This window comes from Ascidiella aspersa, chromosome 1 (assembly GCF_963924565.1).
Source record: "Ascidiella aspersa chromosome 1, kaAscAspe10.2, whole genome shotgun sequence".
Lineage (NCBI taxonomy): Eukaryota > Metazoa > Chordata > Ascidiacea > Phlebobranchia > Ascidiidae > Ascidiella > Ascidiella aspersa.
Window position 1 is genome coordinate 38828002 of NC_139447.1, and position 21366 is coordinate 38849367.

General features: G+C 35.4%; 2 protein-coding genes across 2 annotated transcripts in view; both read left to right on the top strand.

Annotated features, from left to right (window-relative positions):
• The window catches only part of LOC146170418 (uncharacterized), a 131051-nt gene that overhangs the window by 9445 nt on the left and 100240 nt on the right, over window positions 1–21366 (top strand). The gene's annotated exons all lie outside the window — the stretch shown is intronic.
• On the top strand, window positions 185–21214 carry LOC146170419 (NACHT, LRR and PYD domains-containing protein 6-like). Its single transcript, XM_083391808.1, has 14 exons — window positions 185–237; window positions 1246–1339; window positions 1816–1835; window positions 2144–2154; window positions 2914–2970; window positions 3377–3436; window positions 4090–4233; window positions 4656–6466; window positions 6538–6699; window positions 7585–7746; window positions 10290–10451; window positions 13319–13480; window positions 17165–17343; window positions 20635–21214. The coding sequence occupies exons 1-14, from the start codon at window positions 185–187 to the stop codon at window positions 20894–20896; spliced, it is 3339 nt and encodes a 1112-aa protein (XP_083247934.1). The 3' UTR covers window positions 20897–21214.

A 21366-nucleotide genomic window follows, 5' to 3' on the forward strand; every position in this document is an offset into this window, starting at 1 on the left:
AGTACAATCGTTTTTACTTTACCTAGGTGGGTGAAATGAATTTGTCACAAAATCCCTAGGAATGTTATCAAACACATTAATTTGCATCTTTTAAAGTTGTGCCAATGGAGTAATGTAGTACAGTATTTTACCGTGACACTAAAAGTTTTGTTTATTGTTGCAGGAAGGGTCAAAAATAACAGCGATGGAAGCAACCAATCACAAGAAGAAGAAGAATCGGAAAAACCTGGAACCTCGGTGAGTTTAGATGCTGGTGCAACTTTACAATATTTCTGTTGCAACTTAAAACATTTGTAATACACTTTTTTGTTTATTAAGTAGAAAGCTCAACCAGTAGTTCTCAACCCATTCTGAAAGTTTATATTGGCCCTGGCAACTTTTTAGGTGATTCACGGCCCAGTTTTAATTATGGACAAAATCAGCTAATCTATTTCAAGAAAATGGACTGAAACACTGCAAACATAACATATATTCACACTAACACAAAATATTTCAACAAAACTAGAATTTTTTTCTATTTATTGTTTTATATTTTCTCCAACAAAACCTACTAAACAAGTTAGTGACCGTAACTGAAGAATGGACTGATGCATCCAATAACCAAGTCACCATTATTTCTCTTTTCTTTTTTATCTTTATGCACATGGTTGATATATACAGAACCCGCCTTATATTTGAATTCGATTTAAAGCAGTGATGTTAGTGATACTTACATTCTCGGCATGATCTCCGGCAGGGGTGGTTTTGGTGGGGGGGTGTTACGGTGGGAGGGTAGGGGTGGTTTTTCCTGAAAAACACAACAGTTTAAACACAACTAGGTCATATCTGATGTCACAGCAGATCAGCTGCAGGTTTTAAAGTTTATAATCAAAATTGCACAAATATTTCAAATCAGCTTTTTCCTTGTATGGTTTTTGATTTCATAGAGATAGGCCTTTTATATGGTTGATATAGAAGCATGTTTTCATTTTTTAGCACCGAGTAAAAACATTATTAACTCAGCTACTTCTTTGCAGTCCCTATTAAACCGTTTCGCGGCCACTCGAGAACCGCTAACCCAAGTTGAGAACAACTGTTCAATACTATTTGTCACTGGCCTTACTGGTTCAATTTTTTGCAAAAGTCCAAACATAAAACGATAATGATGTTATGACCATTTAAAACAAGAAATATTGAAAGTTGATTAGTTGAGTTGCCATAGCCACAAAGTGTTGTTTGGCACATAGAATACTTAATATTTTCCAGGCCACATACTTTGTCAAAACTTATCGACATCCTCACCACCAAGATCGACGTCGCTCTTTTGATTTTTGTGAGGTGGAAAGAATGGAACAAGAAGGTTGGTTTAAACAATTTCTGATAATATCTTTTAAAATTAACAAAGAAAAGCTTATCATTAAATGTAATAGATATAGGTATAACTACATAATAGGCCAGTAGACAGTGTGCAGTAAATATGTAACTTTAAACACAGGTTTAAATTATATTGTAACACAAAGTTTTTTTCAAGTATAGTCATTTAGGTTGCTCAGAGTAGGCTTTAGTTCAACGAAGACATGACCGAATGTCGCTTTTGTTACGAAAGGTTGACAACCAGTGTTCCAAACCAATATTTTTAACCTCCGGTACCAGGCCTAAGAAGTCGGGCTTGGTACTCGAGTAAGACCATGTAAAACTACCAGAATCGCTTCGAGTAATTGTCACTTTAGCTCTAAATTTGTTTATTAATGACATTTCCTATAGTTATCTCAGTAAAAAGTTGTGCCTTCAAAATTCTGATTAGCAGTCTGTGAAATAATTTTTGTATTTTTACAGGTAAGCAAGTGGGCCACAAGGTTAAGAATCACTGCTCTAAACAATAAAATAGCAACTTTTTATTTAACATTATGCATTGGTTTTTCTATTATTTTTCCGTTGTTACAGCATACATTCAGTTTTTTTATAGTGGTTATCCCAAACCATTTGTTTAGCTTATTTCTAAAGCTTAAAAACAACAATTTTTTTTTCTAAAAACAGTTTTTTTAAATTACCAGCATGATAAAAAATAATGAATAAAAGTTAACCTGATCGCAAAAATATTTTGGAAATGCTTTGAATTAGGGAAAATAGTTTGAAACTAAATTTACTGGTTTATTTTTTTTAGGTTATGTGCAGGTGTTTGGGATTTCCAAAGTCAAAACTTGACTTATTTTTTGTTGTTTTTTATTGGTGATAGATAACCTAAGATAGATAACCTCCTTGTAAAAAAATGAAAACAGCTACAAAAATGGCTCAGCTAAGGTTTAAAAAATTTAGCCTAAAAACGGTTCATAAAAGTCTTGTTTGGTTTGACTTCCTTATTTTACTCAGCCCTTTAACTTTAACCCTTTAAACAATATAAGAGCATGAATTATTTTTATAAATGTTAATTAAAATGCAATCTGGCAAATTGACAAAAAAGGTTGTAAATGTAAAAGTGCGAATAATCGTATGATCTTAACAAAAATATAATAGATTTATGTTTTTGTCCTTCGAAAAACTAGTAGGCTATAAAAGCACATTGAGGCGGTTATTGAAGCGATTTTTTAGGCAGTTCATTTCGTAATATGAGACATATGCATTAGAGAAAACTTGCCATAGCTGTTTTTATCAACAGTATAAACGCCAAAAAAGCTTTTACATTTTGGGTTCGATTTTGCATATAAATGGCTTTTAAGAAAGTATTTTGAACAGCAGGTGGTAAAAAAAAGCTTAAACATTTTTATTCATAAATAATAATATAAAAATAGCTATTTAAACGTTGTTCTTACTTTTTTAATTTTACATAAAAGTTGATTTGCTATCTTTAAAAAAGTAAAAATCGAGCGATATTAGTGTATTATGTTTAAGACACCACCTGGTCTTAGTTGTGAACATGTTTTTATTGTTTTACAGTCCCTCAAGAGCAAAATGCCGATTCCAATCCCAAGCAAATCACAATGCAAGCAGAAGGTAATTGTTATTCCTGGTCAGCTTATTATATACATTAATTACACTGATAAACAAAATTTACCCTTTTTTTTTAAACGAGACTGTGAGCGTTTAATTTAAGATTATTTTTTCTCTGATTCTGAAGTTTTTCTCTAGCACATTACATTTTTAGGATATTGTCAAATTTAAATTTTCAGGAAAAACGCATTAAAATCAGTGCACAGTTGTGATAAAAAATTAGAACACAGTCACTAAATGCCAGCCAAGCACATAATTCCACAATTTTACAAATGCATATCTCATTTATTATTTGTAGTCTCAAATTTAACAAAAATATATAAATGTCAAATTCAATAAAATAAACCTGATAAAAATATGAAATAAAGTGTATCTAGCCACATCTTGGTAATTTTTAATGTTTATGCAGACTACGCCCAGCAGGCCGGGAGAGATATTATAAAAACTTACAATCCTGCTAATACCATGGGTAAGTAGTGTTTTAAAATTAGTCTATTAACTACAACCTAAAACAGCTGTAAAAACACATAAAAGTTAATGCTTATAAATATATAAAACACTCTATTTTAGGACTTACTGATTATGGGTTGTAGCAAAGTGTGAAACAATCTATTCAAATGTAACGTTTTTTAATTAAATCTTTATTGATTTTAACATAGTTATGGTAATGCTAATGGAGTATACTTATACTGTACCAGAAAGCAAACAAGGAATATTTTCCGTTTTAATGTGTTACACGTTTATTGGGAAAGCTTTGTTTCAATTTATTTTGTGTTGTTTCATGGAAAATCATGTGACAGTGTGATTGTAGTTTTGAAATTTTACTTAAATATATAAATCAGTTGTTTTCAAAACTTTTAACTTGCACTAGAAAAAAAAGTATTCATTTGTGTTACAGAGTAATGAAATGGTTAATTACCATAATATAATCATTTGTCTGTTAAATAATAAATGTGCATTTAAGTCTTACATGCCTTAGTGTTGAACACATAGGTTATCTACCCCACTAAAGAAAACTGTTGAGTGTGCATAAAAATCTTTTAAAGCACACAGTTTGAGAAGCACTGGAGTCAGTGTTTGTCACAAATTATTTGCAAATGTCCAATTTATTCAACCCTTTAGATATTTGGCTACAACACACCAATATAACTGATTCAAATGTTGGCAATCAAATCATCACCAACATAGAGCAGCAAATAATCCACAATTACCCAGCAACTACATCAAGCAAATCTGCTGACTCAGACCAACCCATTCCTACCAACTGTAAGTGTTTGGCATTTGTGTAAAGTTAACAAACAAGTAAGTTTGTTAGTATCAAAAAATAGTAACAAAACATTATTTTGCTTTTAAACAACTGATAAATAAAACAATTACATTATCCAAACAAAGATATCAGGCTCTAAAGACAGCATAAAAGTTATTTATATTACTTTACTGTTATTCTGACGGGTTAGTATACTCATAATGCCTCCGAAAAGGCTGAACGAAATTAGTTGGCCTAACCAGGAATTTCATGCAAGCAGAGCAGGCTCACGACTTCTGCCATACTGGGAGTGTCGCTCTACCAACTGAGCCGTACAGGCTCAGAGGGGAGCAAGTCGTGAAATATCCATAGCACTGCTGCCCGCTACATCCTGTTCAGACATAAAATCTCAGTAAGTATTTTTTTTACTTGATTTGTTTAGGTGTAGCTGAAGATATTAGAAAATTACTGTTGACTTCAGCGCAAATAGTTTGTGGATTCCACAACATTCCTACATTTATTAGACAAAATATAAAAATATTACCTCTGGAGATAACTGATAAAGTCACACGAACAATTGATGAGAAGGAAAAGCAACAAGTAGCAGAATACACGGATGAAGACGGACATTACAACAGACATGATGATTACGCAAAGATCAGCTTGGAGGAAGACAACGATGTCACTTGTGAACAAGTATTCTCAGCAGCAAAAAAATCTGCCGAAAATCAGACTTTCAATATGTCTGAAATTGCGAAAAAATACTTTTTAGAAAAACAAAGTAATGTAGTTGCTCTCATTGGGCAGCCTGGCATAGGAAAAACCACACTTTCCAAAGTTATGACTATTAAAGCAATTGCCGGAGAACTTCATAATGTACCCAAAGCCACTTGGGTGTTTTACTTTGTTGTCAAAGAGTTAGATTTCACAAATGATGTGACTTTGGTAGAGTTCTTGTTGAACAATGTACTGGACTCAGCCACCACAAAGATTAGGGATCTAGGGTATAGGGAAAAAGAAATTTTCGATTTACTTAATTGTGATTCAGTGTTTATTGTATTTGATGGCTTGGATGAGGCTGATACAGATTGGGAGGCAGGCAAATTGAAAAACCTTGACCCGTTGGAAAAGCATAACCCCTTTCAACTCTTGCTTGGTCTAATGAAGGGAGAATGGATTCCTCTTGCTAAAAAACTGTTCACCTCAAGACAACGTCATTTTTTGGAAATTGAATTAGGCTTTCGTCGTCCATTTGTTGTTGAGGTTTTGGGATTAAGTAAAAATTCTCAGATTGCTCTTTGCAAGCAAATTTGTCTAGATAAAAGTGAAGAAGCTTTGGCCTTTCTGGAATGCAACCAAGATGTAGCACTTTCATGCTACGTTCCTGCAAAATGCATTTTTATTTGTTTTGTCATCTACCAAAAGCTTTTGAATAACGAAAAAAAAGAGCTTCACTTTATCTCACTTACTGATCTTTATGTAGAGGGCTTGGGTCATTACATAGAGTCTGGTTTAGTTAAGCATTCCACTAAAGTTGGAGATACTTTAAAAAAAATTTGTAAGTTGGCATGGAATGGGTTAATCAAGCGGAAGATTGTGTTTGACCAATCAGATCTTGCGGATGTAAAGATAGATAAAGTAACTTTTCAGGACATTCTTTCTTCTTTTGTTATCAAAGACCCTTATACAATGGTGATATTGGATTATTCAAAGCGCTGCAGTTTTTCGCACCTAATTTGGCTGGAACTGTTTGCATCTATTTATTTTATGCTAATTTCAACTGACAAAGAATTTCAATCTGGCTTGAAAAATATCACCACAAGTAGATGGGAAGTTGTGGCTAAATTCTCGTTTGGTCTTTGCAATGAAACTGTCAAAAACACAGCTGTGAGTTATTTGTCCCATGGGCAAACCGATCATCCTTCAGATGTCAACAAATGGAAACAGAGAAAGGAAAAACTTAAACAACCAACCATAAACAAACTGCAAAAACAGAAAAGTCCGAAGTGCCCTAAAGCGATTTTAAGCTGTCTGCATGAAACTGATGACCAAGATATGAGCAGCAGTGTTTGTAAATTCCTTCCACAGGAACTCCTATTAACTGGAAATATTCTGCCTGTTGACATTGCAAACATTGCTTACATTCTAAACATTTCTTCAACCAAACATAGCTTAAAGCTTAGTCCGTCTTGTACGTTTTGTCATGGAAGCTTATTTATGCTGGCAGGTATATTTCCAGCAAACAGATTTCAGGTTAGTATTTATAAAATGTTTAAAAAAACATGTATTCCAAAACCGATCCAACAGTTTCATCTCGCCCACAGATCAAATCACTCGATCTAAGCGGCCACAAAGTTGATGATGAGAGTGCTCGTGCAATATCTGCTGCCATCCACAAATTTGAGGAGCTCAAACTTAAAGGATGTAAGCTTTCAAATGCTGCGATACAAACGTTGGCCAAGTCAATCGAAGAACTAAAACAACCGGTTTGTGACATACGAGTCTGTGTTGTTCGCGTTTTAATATGTTTATACAAGTACGAGAAAGCTGTATGTTGCAATATAAAGTGATTTTGCGAATTGTCGCGCATTTTACAGCTTTACCAGTTAGAATTAAACTGGTTAATGCTCTATTTTAGTGCTCTTAAACCGGTATGCACGGTACAGTCGGTACACCCTAGGGTTAACAAAACTATTTAGACATTCAAAATGGTGTGCGGTTTAAACAAATATTTTTGCTTTTTTAGCCCTCCTAGAAAATATGTTTGCTTTTTGGTTTATATGTTAGATGTCCAAACCTTATTTTAAACCATCGGCTTCAGCATTAGACTTCCGCAAACTTACATAAACATTGAACATGATACAATACAATATAATAGGCTAGGGATTTCCGATATTGTGGGATCGGAGCCGATACCGGGATGCCGACCGGTAGTATCGCTACTCGTTCGATACTAGGGTAAATCGGTCGCTCGCCAATTCGAACTCTAGTTCCTACAAACTGGTTCTTGGTTGTGGAACCTAGGCCTGCTTTTTCGTGTTACCTTTAATGTGAATAAAAGTTTTAAAATTATTGTTGTGGCTATATAGAGCCGTTGTCGTCAACTTTCAAAGCGTTTCATAACTAGGCACGTTCGCGATATTTGGCTTTGGTGAGCGACAGCTAATTCTCTGCTGTAATTACATAGAATATCTCCACCCTACGGCACCAAGATGGGTGTGTCGGGGAAGAGGGGGGGGGGGGGAGTCAAACAATAGGCGCGACATTTTAAACAATCACTTGCTTCATTTATTTGGGGGGATGTCCGCCACCAGTGGGCGCTAATGACCGTTTAAATGTTTATTTAATCCAAAGTTTCTTCTCACCCACAGATCAAATCACTCGATCTAAGCAACAGCAAAGTTGATGATGAGAGTGCTTGTGCAATATCTGCTGCCATCCACAATATTAAGGAGCTGGTACTTAAGGATTGTAAGCTTTCAAATGCTGCGATGCAAACGTTGGTCAAGTCAATCAAGGAACTTAAACAACCGGTTTGCGACATTTTCTTGTAACCATAAATTTTATATTTACTTTAAAACACTGGCTTGGGGAACGAGGGGTCACGCCCCCTGCGTTTGTTAACAAGGGGCAACTATATTTTTAACCCCTAGGTGATTATTAGATCATAATTATTATCCACGTCCGCGCATATAAAAATACGTAGCAAAGTGGTAAAAACTCGTCCGCGCCAATGTTGTGCGCAATATATGGCTTATATCAACCATGGGTCCACTGCCCCCAAGGGCTCCATGAGAAGGTTCCAGGGGGTCCGCGAGTGCACGGAAAACTGACAAAATCTTCATTTTGTTATTTTATAGCTTTCTACGCTTGATCTCACTGGAAACATTATCGGCAAGTCAGGAATAGATGCTTTGTCCAAGTGCAACATTGATCAGCTTGTCTTGACTTCATATGTGATCCATGAAGGCAAAATATCCAAGCATGGTGATGTCGTGATTGGAAATCATGAAACTGATCTGATGGAAAAACTGGTTGTGAACAAATCTAAGGTAACTCTACAAATATCCTGTACTTAAAAAAATACCTGGCGTTTTCCAGAACAAACAGATATTTACCAGTTTAATTTTAATTCCCGGCGATAAGCAACTACCGCTGCAATAAGCGCAATAAATGGCGAAATTTACCTGAATTTACGTGATTTAACAAATTGGACGTTTGGGTTACCCTAGTTTGAACGGTGTCGTTAGGTCGCCACTGTTTTGGCGCCGGATTGTTTGCCCTTGTTCAGGTTATTAGTGGAGTTAGAAAATGGGTTAGGGTTGAAACGATTAGGGAAGTAAGTGGTGGAGTCCGGGCCTAGATGAAAGGTTAAATAAATAATCGCGGCCATTCAGGTATCATTTCGAAGGGTTGTCTTATTCCGTGTCTGACGTCATTTCGACTGAAAGCTACATTTAGGTCTTATTCCGAACTGTGTTTTGTATTCCGACGTTGATATTTTCATTATTATGGCTGGAGTCTAATCCATCATGCTGTGGGCTCTTCATCACTATCGTATATTACGTCTTAGCATGTCCGTGTAAATTTGCTCGTGTGATAGCTAGCCGATGATTATAAACAATGATTGTTAATATGTAACCAACAGTAAAGAATAAAGTAACATAAGGATCAAGTAACATATACAAGAAGACTAATATAAAACATTTGCCTACATTTTAAAACATCAAAGGCGCTGGTTGTTCCTTGACTATTTGAAACTAGTTGTGTCCGAATTTATCGAAATTATCTGGGTGATCATAAAAAATCAAAGTATTTTTTTAGCTTTTGCAAAACTAAAATTCTTATCAAGCAAAGTAAGTAAAAATCTTTTGGCGTAACAGCTTAAAACTTTTACCGCAGGTATTGGGACCCAGCAGTGTACAATTCAAAATGAACATATAACCCAAACGCAATGTTTAATGTTGTGTCTGAAATGGATCAAATAAATACTCGCTATAGCGCGCTACACTTGGCTAAGCACGTCATACACATACTTGCCCCTGAAATCGCCTTTTTGTTTTGTTTGACATCATTCTCTCGTTTACTGTTTGAATTATCGAGGCTACATATTTACGTCCAGGTTACAAGAAATATAGTATTTCATTATTATTTCATCAAAAGCGATTTGTTCAGCGATTTCAAATAATGTATTTTATAAGGTGAAAAAACATTGCACATAAATCGCATTTTCTGTTTTTATGTATCTTTTCAAATTTGTTTTTAGTTAAGGACTTTCACCATTAAAGAATTTGTTGTGTTGCAACCAAATCTACCAAGATCTGATGTTGTGGCAATCCTCTCTCTTTGCTTGCAACATTTTGATCAAATTAATCTGCGTTCAAAATTATCAAGTGATGATTTACAAGAACTTGCTTACGCCATTGCTCTACTTCACAAACCAGTGAGTCAATAATGTTACTATATATTGTTGTCAGCTCTAATCTTTTATTCAAATTTTAAGACAACAAGTTAGCAGTCACACAACCTGATTTGTTTGTTCTTTCCTAAACATGCTCTAAGTCTAATTTTTTTTACTTACACTAGTTAGTCGCCATATTGTGTCCTATTTAATTTATTGAAGGGTCTTGTGTCACTTCCCTGCCGTTCGTCAACCAACATGACACGAGCTCACTTGTAAAGCACACATTAGATCGGCTCAGATGTCAGATTATTATCATACTTCACTGGCCTTAATTGAATGGATTTTTTTATTTACAATTCTAAGCATCCCGGGTTAAGTTGTGTGGTGAAATACACCGGGAAGTGTTCCCACTGCGTTTGGTCGCTACAGTAATTTGAATACTCGTCCCTTGGATCCTGGTAAGCCGCTGGCATACTTAAGTTGAAGTTAAACAAGTGAAGTCCCCCCAAAAAATAACAAATTGCCTCTCTATCGCCACCCAAAGACACCACGATGGGTGTGTCAGGGGAGTCCAACAATCACAATTAATTTGTTGGAGGGGATGCCCGCCACCAGTGGGCGCTGGTGATTGTCTAAATGTTTGTTAAATCCAAAATTTCATCTCACCCACAGATCAAATCACTCGATCTTAGCGGCAACGAAGTTGATGATGAGAGTGCTCGTGCAATATCTGCTGCCATCCACAATATTAAGGAGCTGGTACTTAAGGATTGTAAGCTTTCAAATGCTGCGATGCAAACGTTGGCCAAGTCAATCAAGGAACTAAAACAACCGGTTCGTGACATTTCCTTGTAACCATTTGTTTTATATTTACCTTAAAACACTGGCGTCTATTCCTGGGGAACGAGGGGTCACGCCCCCTGCGTTTGAAAACAAGGGGCAACTATATTGTTAACCCCTATGTGAAATGTGTTATACAGGTCCGCGCATAAAGAAAAAACTATATTTTGCCCTGGCTATGATTACGTCATAACCATTATACACGACCCGGCACAAAAAAATACGTATAGAATGCAAATGCAAGCATTTCGCAATTGTTTTCTTCATTAATTGATAACAGTTTTTCATATTGCTCGAAACTACAGATTTAAAGTATGTTTCAAAAGTGATTGCTCGGACCAAGCCATGGTAAAAATTTACCGAGTAAAATGGCAAAAGCATAGCAAACAATATGCGTTAAATTATTTTAAGAGAATGATTATATTTGCTTTTTAAACATGTCCCTGGCTTAAATTTAATAACATGTCCGTGCCAATTATCCACGTAAATTATATGTTTCGATCATTTCCCAAATACCTTGCCGTAATCGAATTTATTGTTACGTTAATACATGAAGAGGCAAGGCCAAGTTTCACCCATCGTAAAGCAGAGAAGCATTGCTAGAAACTTCATTTATATGACGTTCGTGAACTATGTCGCCAGATTGGACCATAAGTCAACAAAGCTTGAAAGTTTTCTTAAAAGTAAAGCTTGCGGCCCGCGTAACCAAAATATGTGGCCCGTGGTGTGCTTTGGTTTTTTGCCCGCACCACTAAACATTCAGGTAACTTTTAAAATATTGAAACTTCCCGACTGTTCCTTAGTCTAGGTCGCCTTATATAACATGTAAATTTTTAGTTTATTAGAATTAAAATAGAATGTAACCTGCTAACAAAATGTGTTTTGGATGTTGTTGCAGAAAGTACACAACTTTGTGTGAAAGTGAATTGCGCTACAATTTTTTTGTTCTTGAAATGCTTTCGAATAGCTACTTATGGCCATGTAAAGAGAGCATATTAAAAATGTCCGTTTAATCTTTTTCGCCCATTTGAAATGTAATTGTTTTATATTCAATTTCAATGTTCATGTGAGTTGTAAAAAAAGAAACAAATTTCCGATGCGCAGCTAAAACGTAGTTTTTTACCGCTAACATCTTGATCTAAATAAGTTTCCACTGCTGAGAAAATTCGTCGCTTTTAAGGTGGCATTGTTCGGTTTAACGTACGTGTGTGAGCAATTTTTTGTGGTTGTCACTAACACAGTGGTAGGCCAACTGTAGACCGCGAGTTATTTTTGAATAGCTTGGTGTTATCATGTACCGTAGTTGTTGGCCGCATGACAGTCGTACATTCGTTGCACTTTATTTTAACAATTGGTGTTGCATATAATGTTTTAAATTGGCTCAGCTTGGAAAGACCCACGCGCCAAATGTGGTCTTGTGAGCCTGTAAAACTATATTTTTTGTCAACCTTAACTCTATGTAAACACAAATTCCTTATTTTTTATATAATGTTTTATATTATAGCATGGCAGTGTTTTGGCCATTAAGCGCCGTAGAATATTTCACCTTAAAACCAAATATCCCCCTGAATCCGCCACTGTTTTCGTAAGTGGTTTAAAGTAGTGGGCCTTTAAGTAGCTCTGAAAAGACGACTTTGGGCCGCAACAAAAAGTTTGCCGACTACTGCACTAACAGGTAAACGACGAGATATACAAGTGGCCCGTGGTCTAATCCGAATACACATATTTGGGAAATGCCCCTGCTTTTCAAGGTAGAATTCTGAGTTTAATTACATATTTTCATGCATTCACAACGCCCAGTTTTAAACACTCTTGTATACTCTCTATGTTAGACGTAGCAAGAATATCAAAGTTCATTACAGAAATATATACTTATAATTTTATTCAGCTGTGCTTAAACTTTAAGGTAGACTTTGTATACGACAATCAGCAGTGTTGTATTTACTTTAAGTGAACTTCACTGTTTTTAAATGATTTGTTTTAATTTTTTGAATGACTTATTTTTCTGTAGTTTTTTTGTTTACTCCATTAAATGTGAAAAATATTTGTTTGATGACATGAATATACTTGATCTTTTATCGTGCTTCAAATACAATTTTATTTTTTACAACTTTGTGTTATACACGCCCCTGCTTTTAGGCATCAAGTGCCAGTTTGTCACTGTCTCTGGGAATGGGATTTTTGTTTTGAAGCGGCAAAAATAGAAGTAAATAAATAAAATATTTTGATTGCAAAACGATTCTAAAATTAATTTTGCATAGTCTTCACCAAACTTACGTATACGAAAATTAAACCCTGGCAACTACCCCTGTCACATCTAAGACATAAGTTTTAAGGCTGGAAGTTTTCGGCCCATATCTGTTTTTTGCAGAAACAAGTTAAGGAAACTATGGAACATGCAACGTTTATACTAAACCACAAACCAAAGTCAAATTAACAATATTTGAAAGCAACCCTGATAAGTAACGCTATTTATAATGGTCCACACAAAATATACAACAACCGCACCCCCGTCTAGTTTTATCATGTTTTTGTTTATTTTTTATGTTATAACCGATTACAATTCATGCAAAAATATTTTAAATAGCCAATGATTTTAACTTTAACCTTTTCTTGTTTTTACAATATAAATGCTTAGGAAACTGTTTTGCGAATAAATGATTTTAACACTGAAGGGTGCGTTATAATTAATTTCCATATAAAATAAAAATAAATAAACGAAAATATAATTGGATTCGGTATTTTAGATTGAACACCTACTAACCTTTAATACCCAGGTGTTATACTGTGAACATCCTTACCCTGACCCTGACCTTTGTGGTAAAATGTTTATTAAATCCAAAGTTTCATCTCACCCACAGATCAAATCACTCAATCTTCGCAACAACAAAGTTGATGATGAGAGTGCTCGTGCAATATCTGCTGCCATCCACAATATTGAGGAGCTGAAACTTGAGGGTTGTGAGCTTTCAAATGCTGCGATGCAAACGTTGGCCAAGTCAATCAAGGAACTAAAACAACCGGTTGGTGACATTTCCTCGTAACCATATATTTTATATTTACCTTCAAACATTGTCGTCTATTCCTGGGGAACGAGGGGTCACGCCCCCTGCGTTTGAAAACAAGGGGCAACTATATTGTTAACCCCTAGGTCAGTGGTTCTCAAACTTTTTAAAAAAAATTACGCAACGGTCCCGAAGCAATGTTTTAATTGCTCACGTTCCTTAAAAATATAGACAAAAATACACAAAAAAAACACGTTGTTTTTAATGGTATCAATGGGACGGGTGCACTTGCTTCTTAGCTATCAACTCGGCTATGTTAACCTCTAACGAATCACTTTATTTAAGTGAAGACATCACAAACAGTTTTAAAACCGTGACCGTACAGCCCACAGTTTTAGCGCAGCAAGCTGTAAAAACGTAATTCTCATTAGCTGCACAACACAACACTATGACGTCACAAAGGACAATTCAACTCAAAGCGTACAATAACTTGAATGAACAGCTAATCAAGCTTGGAAAAGTAAGTTGCCTGAAAATTTTATTGTGCAAAAAGTTTTCTTCTTCAGGAGCGTCGTGTTGATTTTTTGTTAGGTGCTTCGCGGTCCAAGAAAATTGTCTCGCGGACCCCAGTTTGAGAACCACTGCCCTAGGTGATATGTGTTATACAGGTCCGCGCATAAAGAAAAAAACTATATTTTGCCCTGGCTATTATTACGTCATAACCATTATACACGACCCGGCACAAAGAAATACGCATAGAATGCAAATGCAAGCATTTCGCAATTGTTTTCTTCATTAATTGATAAGAGTTTTTCATATTGCTCGAAACTACAGATTTAAAGTATGTTTCAATAGTGATTGCTCGGACCAAGCCATGGTAAAAATTTACCGAGTAAAATGGCAAAAGCATAGCAAACAATATGCGTTAAATTATTTTAAGAGAATGATTATATTTGCTTTTTAAACATGTCCCTGGCCCAAATTTAATAACATGGCCGTACGCATTATCTACGTAAACTATATTTTTCGATCATTTCCCAAATACCTTGCCGTAATTAAATTTGTTGTTACGGTAATACATGAAGAGGCAAGGCCAAGTTTCACCCATCGTAAAGCAGGTAGGCATTGCTAGAAGCTTCATTTATATGACGTTCGTGAACTATGTCGCCAGATTGGACCATAAGTCAACAAAGCTTGAAAGTTTTCTTAAAAGTAAAGCTTGCGGCCCGCGGGTCAAATGCGGCCCGCGGAACCAAAATATGTGGCCCGTGGTGTGCTTTGGTTTTTTGCCCGCACCACTAAACATTCAGGTAACTTTTAAAATATTGAAACTTCCTGACTGTTCCTTAGTCTAGGTCGCCTTATATAGCATGTAAATTTTTAGTTTATTAGAATTAAAATAGAATGTGACTTGCTAACAAAATGTGTTTTGGATGTTGTTGCAGAAAGTACACAACTTTGTGTGAAAGTGAATTGCGCTGCAATTTTTTTGTTCTTTAAAAGCTTTCGAATAGCTACTTATGGCCATGTAAAGAAAGCTTATTAAAAATGTCCGTTTAATCTTTTTCGCACATTTGAAATGTACTTGTTTTATATTCAATTTCTATGTTCATGTGAGTTGTAAAAAAAGAAACAAATTTCCGATGCGCAGCTAAAAAGTAGTTTTTTATCGCTAACATCTCGATCTAAATAAGTTTCCACAGCTGAGAAAATTCGTCGCTTTTAAGGTGGCATTGTTCGGTTTAACGTACGTGTGTGAGCAATTTTTTGTGGTTGTCACTAACACAGTGGTAGGCCAACTGTGGACCGCGAGTTATTTTTGAATAGCTTGGTGTTATCATGTACCGTAGTTGTTGGCCGCATGATAGCCGTACATTCATTGCACTTTGTTTTAACAATTGGTGTTGCATATAATGTTTTAAATTGGCTCAGCTTCGATGACCCACGCGCCAAATGTGGTCTTTGTGAGCCTGTAAAACTATATTTTTTGCCAACCTTAACTCTATGTAAACACAATTTTTTTTTTATATGTTTTATATTATAGCATTGGCAGTGTTTTGGCCATTAAGCGCCGTAGAATATTTCACCTTAAAACCAAATATCCCCCTGAATCCGCCACTGTTTTCGTAGTGGTTTTAAGTAGTGGGCCTTTAAGTAGCTCTGAAAAGACGACTTTGGGCCGCAACAAAAAGTTTGCCGACCACTGCACTAACATGTAGACGACGAGATATGCAAGTGGCCCGTGGTCTAATCCGAATACACATATTTGGGAAATGCCCCTGCTTTTCAAGGTAGAATTTTGTGTTTAATTACACATTTTCATGCATTCACAATGTTAACCTTAGTGTTTTATTTTATTTCAACACTGCTCCTAGTGGCGCGCTTTGCCTAGAGCATGTACGTGTCTCGTTTAAACGTGTCTTGTTTGCCCTTCATTTGAGACGCGCCTGTGTTAGTGGTAACATCTACTCTGTTGCGGTGTAAATTAAGTTTTATATTTATTCTGTGTTTATTGCTATTAGTGTTGATAACTTTGTGTGATTCATTCGAATTAAGGAACTAAGGTTTTGTAACCATCGTTGTGTTTATTGTTTGTAAACTGATAAAGACTTCAGTGGACATCAACTTTCACACAACGCCCAGTTTTAAACACTCTTGTATACTCTCTATGTTAGACGTAGCAAGAATATCAAAGTTCATTACAAAAATATATACTTATAATTTTATTCAGCTGTGCTTAAACTTTAAGGTAGACTTTGTATACGACAATCAGCAGTGTTGTATTTACTTTAAGTGAACTTCACTGTTTTTAAATGATTTGCTTGAATTTTTTGAATGACTTATTTTTCTGTAGTTTTTTTGTTTACTTCATTAAATGTGAAAAATATTTGTTTGATGACATGAATATACTTGATCTTTTATCGTGCTTCAAATACAATTTTATTTTTTACAACTTTGTGTTATACACGCCCCTGCTTTTAGGCATCAAGTGCCAGTTTGTCACTGTCTCTGGGAATGGGATTTTGTTTTGAAGCGGAAAAAATAGAAATAAATAAATAAAATATTTTGATTGCAAAACGATTCTAAAATTAATTTTGCATAGTCTTCACCAAACTTACGTATACGAAAATTAAACCCTGGCAACTACCCCTGTCACATCTAAGACATAAGTTAAGGCTGGAAGTTTTCGGCCCATATCTGTTTTTTGCAGAAACAAGTTAAGGAAACTATGGAACATGCAACGTTTATACTAAACCACAAACCAAAGTCAAATTAACAATATTTGAAAGCAACCCTGATAAGTAACGCTATTTATAATGGTCCACACAAAATATACAACAACCGCACCCCCGTCTAGTTTTATCATGTTTTTGTTTATTTTTTATGTTATAACCGATTACAATTCATGCAAAAATATTTTAAATAGCCAATGATTTTAACTTTAACCTTTTCTTGTTTTTACAATATAAATGCTTAGGAAACTGTTTTGCGAATAAATGATTTTATCACTGAAGGGTGCGTTATAATTAATTTCCATATAAAATAAAAATAAATAAACGAAAATATAATTGGATTCGGTATTTTAGATTGAACACCTACTAACCTTTAATACCCAGGTGTTATACTGTTAACATTCTTACCCCAACCCTGACCTTTGTGTTAAAAATGTTTATTAAATCTAAAGTTTCATCTCACCTACAGATCAAATCACTCGATCTTAGCGGCAACGAAGTTGATGATGAGAGTGCTCGTGCAATATCTGCTGCCATCCACAATATTGAGAAGCTGATACTTTGGAGTTGTCAGCTTTCAAATGCTGCGATGCAAACGTTGGCCAAGTCAATCAAGGAACTAAAACAACCGGTTGGTGACATTTCCTTGTAACCATATATTTTATATTTACCTTAAAATACTGGCGTCTATTCCTGGGGAACGAGGGGTCACGCCCCCTGCGTTTGGAAACAAGGGGCAACTATATTGTTAACCCCTAGGTCAGTGGTTTTCAAACTTTTTAAAAAAATTACGCAACGGTCCCGAAGCAATTTTTTAATTGCTCACGTTCCTTAAAAATATAGACAAAAATACACAAAAAAACACGTTGTTTTTAATGATATCAATGGGACGGGTGCACTTGCTTCTTAGCTATCAACTCGGCTATGTTAACCTCTAACGAATCACTTTATTTAAGTGAAGACATCACAAACAGTTTTAAAACCGTGACCGTACAGCCCACAGTTTTAGCGCAGCAAGCTGTAAAAACGTAATTCTCATTAGCTGCACAACACAACACTATGACGTCACAAAGGACAATTCAACTCAAAGCGTACAATAACTTGAATGAACAGCTAATCAAGCTTGGAAAAGTAAGTTGCCTGAAAATTTTATTGTGCAAAAAGTTTTCTTCTTCAGGAGCGTCGTGTTGATTTTTTGTTAGGTGCTTCGCGGTCCAAGAAAATTGTCTCGCGGACCCCAGTTTGAGAACCACTGCCCTAGATATGTGTTATACAGGTCCGCGCATAAAGAAAAAAACTATATTTTGCCCTGGCTATTATTACGTCATAACCATTATACACGACCCGGCACAAAGAAATACGTATAGAATGCAAATGCAAGCATTTCGCAATTGTTTTCTTCATTAATTGATAAGAGTTTTTCATATTGCTCGAAACTACAGATTTAAAGCCTGTTTTAACAGTGATTGCTCGGACCAAGCCATGGTAAAAATTTACCGAGTAAAATGGCAAAAGCATAGCAAACAATATGCGTTAAATTATTTTAAGAGAATGATTATATTTGCTTTTTAAACATGTCCCTGGCCCAAATTTAATAACATGGCCGTACCAATTATCCACGTAAATTATATTTTTCGATCATTTCCCAAATACCTTGCCGTAATTAAATTTGTTGTTACGGTAATACATGAAGAGGCAAGGCCAAGTTTCACCCATCGTAAAACAGGTAGGCATTGCTAGAAGCTTCATTTATATGACGTTCGTGAACTATGTCGCCAGATTGGACCATAAGTCAACAAAGCTTGAAAGTTTTCTTAAAAGTAAAGCTTGCGGCCCGCGGAACCAAAATATGTGGCCCGTGGTGTGCTTTGTTTTTTTGCCCGCACCACTAAACATTCAGGTAACTTTTAAAATATTGAAACTTCCCGACTGTTCCTTAGTCTAGGTCGCCTTATATAGAATGTAATTTTTAGTTTATTAGAATTAGAATAGAATGTGACTTGCTAACAAAATGTGTTTTGGATGTTGTTGCAGAAAGTACACAACTTTGTGTGAAAGTGAATTGCGCTGCAATTTTTTTGTTCTTTAAATGCTTTCGAATAGCTACTTATGGCCATGTAAATAAAGCTTATTAAAAATGTCCGTTTAATCTTTTTCGCCCATTTGAAATGCACTTGTTTTATATTCAATTTCAATGTTCATGTGAGTTGTAAAAAAAGAAACAAATTTCCGATGCGCAGCTAAAAAGTAGTTTTTTATCGCTAACATCTCGATCTAAATAAGTTTCCACAGCTGAGAAAATTCGTCGCTTTTAAGGTGGCATTGTTTGGTTTAACGTACGTGTGTGAGCAATTTTTTGTGGTTGTCACTAACACAGTGGTAGGCCAACTGTAGACCGCGAGTTATTTTTGAATAGCTTGGTGTTATCATGTACCGTAGTTGTTGGCCGCATGATAGCCGTACATTCATTGCACTTTATTTTAACAATTGGTGTTGCATATAATGTTTTAAATTGGCTCAGCTTGGAAAGACCCACGCGCCAAATGTGGTCTTTGTGAGCCTGTAAAACTATATTTTTTGCCAACCTTAACTCTATGTAAACACAATTTTTTCCTTTTTTTTATATAATGTTTTATATTATAGCATGGCAGTGTTTTGGCCATTAAGCGCCGTAGAATATTTCACCTTAAAACCAAATATCCCCCTGAATTCGCCACTGTTTTCGTAGTGGTTTAAACTAGTGGGCCTTTAAGTAGCTCTGAAAAGACGACTTTGGGCCGCAACAAAAAGTTTGCCGACTACTGCACTAACATGTAAACGACGAGATATACAAGTGGCCCGTGGTCTAATCCGAATACACATATTTGGGAAATGCCCCTGCTTTTCAAGGTAGAATTTTGAGTTTAATTACACATTTTCATGCATTCACAACGCCCAGTTTTAAACACTCTTGTATACTCTCTATGTTAGACGTAGCAAGAATATCAAAGTTCATTACAAAAATATATACTTATAATTTTATTCAGCTGTGCTTAAACTTTAAGGTAGACTTTGTATACGACAATCAGCAGTGTTGTATTTACTTTAAGTGAACTTCACTGTTTTTAAGTGATTTGTTTGACTTTTTTGAATGACTTATTTTTCTGTAGTTTTTTTGTTTACTTCATTAAATGTTAAAAATATTTGTTTGATGACATGAATATACTTGATCTTTTATCGTGCTTCAAATACAATTTTATTTTTTACAACTTTGTGTTATGCACGCCCCTGCTTTTAGGCATCAAGTGCCAGTTTGTCACTGTCTCTGGGAATGGGATTTTTGTTTTGAAGCGGCAAAAATAGAAATAAATAAATAAAATATTTTGATTTCAAAACGATTCTAAAATTAATTTTGCATAGTCTTCACCAAACTTACGTATACGAAAATTAAACCCTGGCAACTACCCCTGTCACATCTAAGACATAAGTTAAGGCTGGAAGTTTTCGGCCCATATCTGTTTTTTGCAGAAACAAGTTAAGGAAACTATGGAACATGCAACGTTTATACTAAACCACAAACCAAAGTCAAATTAATAATATTTGAAAGCAACCGTGATAAGTAACGCTATTTATAAGGGACCACACAAAATATACAATAACCGCACCCCCGTCTAGTTTTATCATGTTTTTGTTTATTTTTTATGTTATAACCGATTACAATTCATGCAAAAATATTTTAAATAGCCAATGTTTTAACTTTGACCTTTTCTTGTTTTTACAATATAAATGTTTAGGAAACTGTTTTGCGAATAAATGATTTTATCATTATAATTAATTTCCATATAAAATAAAAATAAATAAACGTTATAATTAATTTCCATATAAAATAAAAATAAATAAACGAAAATATACTTGGATTTGGTGTTTTAGATTGGAAACCTACTAACCTATAATACCCAGGTATTATACTGTGAACATCCCAACCCTGACCTTTGTTGTAAAATTGTTTATTAAATCCAAAGTTTCATCTCACCCACAGATCAAATCACTCAATCTTCGCCGCAACGAAGTTGATGATGAGAGTGCTCGAGCAATATCTGCTGCCATCCACAATATTGAGAAGCTGGAACTTGAGGATTGTAAGCTTTCAAATGCTGCGATACAAACGTTGGCCAAGTCAATCGAGGAACTAAAACAACCGGTTTGTGACATTTCCTTCTAACCATATATTTTATATTTACCTTAAAACACTGGCTTCTATTCCTGGGGAACGAGGGGTCACGCCCCCTGCGTTTGAAAACAAGGGACAACTTTATTTTATCCTGACAATTATTACGTCATAACCATTATACACGAATCCGCAGAAAGAAAAACGTATAAAATGCAATGTGGCAATAACTCGTCCTCGCCAATAACGTACAGAATACAGGTTCTTATGTGCGCAATATATAAGCGCATATACATCAGCATGTCACTAGATAGGGTAAGTGTTGATTTAATTCATTTGAGAGCTAAATTAAGTCCACTTAAAGGTACCATAACCCCCCACTAACTCCAAACAGGGACATACAATCCGGTGCAAAAACAGCGGCGCCCTATAATGGCGCCGATTTAACGAGGGCGCTCAAACGTCAACAACATAACGGCCGATGAGACCCATGTCCCCGATTGTCCCATACCTCTCCCTACAGT

Coding starts and splice junctions, on each gene's coding strand:
- LOC146170419 (XM_083391808.1), top strand. CDS start 185: ATGGAAGCAACCAATCACAAGAAGAAGAAGAATCGGAAAAACCTGGAA. Junction 1,340..1,815: donor GGAAAGAATGGAACAAGAAG/GTTGGTTTAAAC, acceptor GTATTTTTACAG/GTAAGCAAGTGGGCCACAAG. Junction 4,234..4,655: donor CCAACCCATTCCTACCAACT/GTAAGTGTTTGG, acceptor TGATTTGTTTAG/GTGTAGCTGAAGATATTAGA.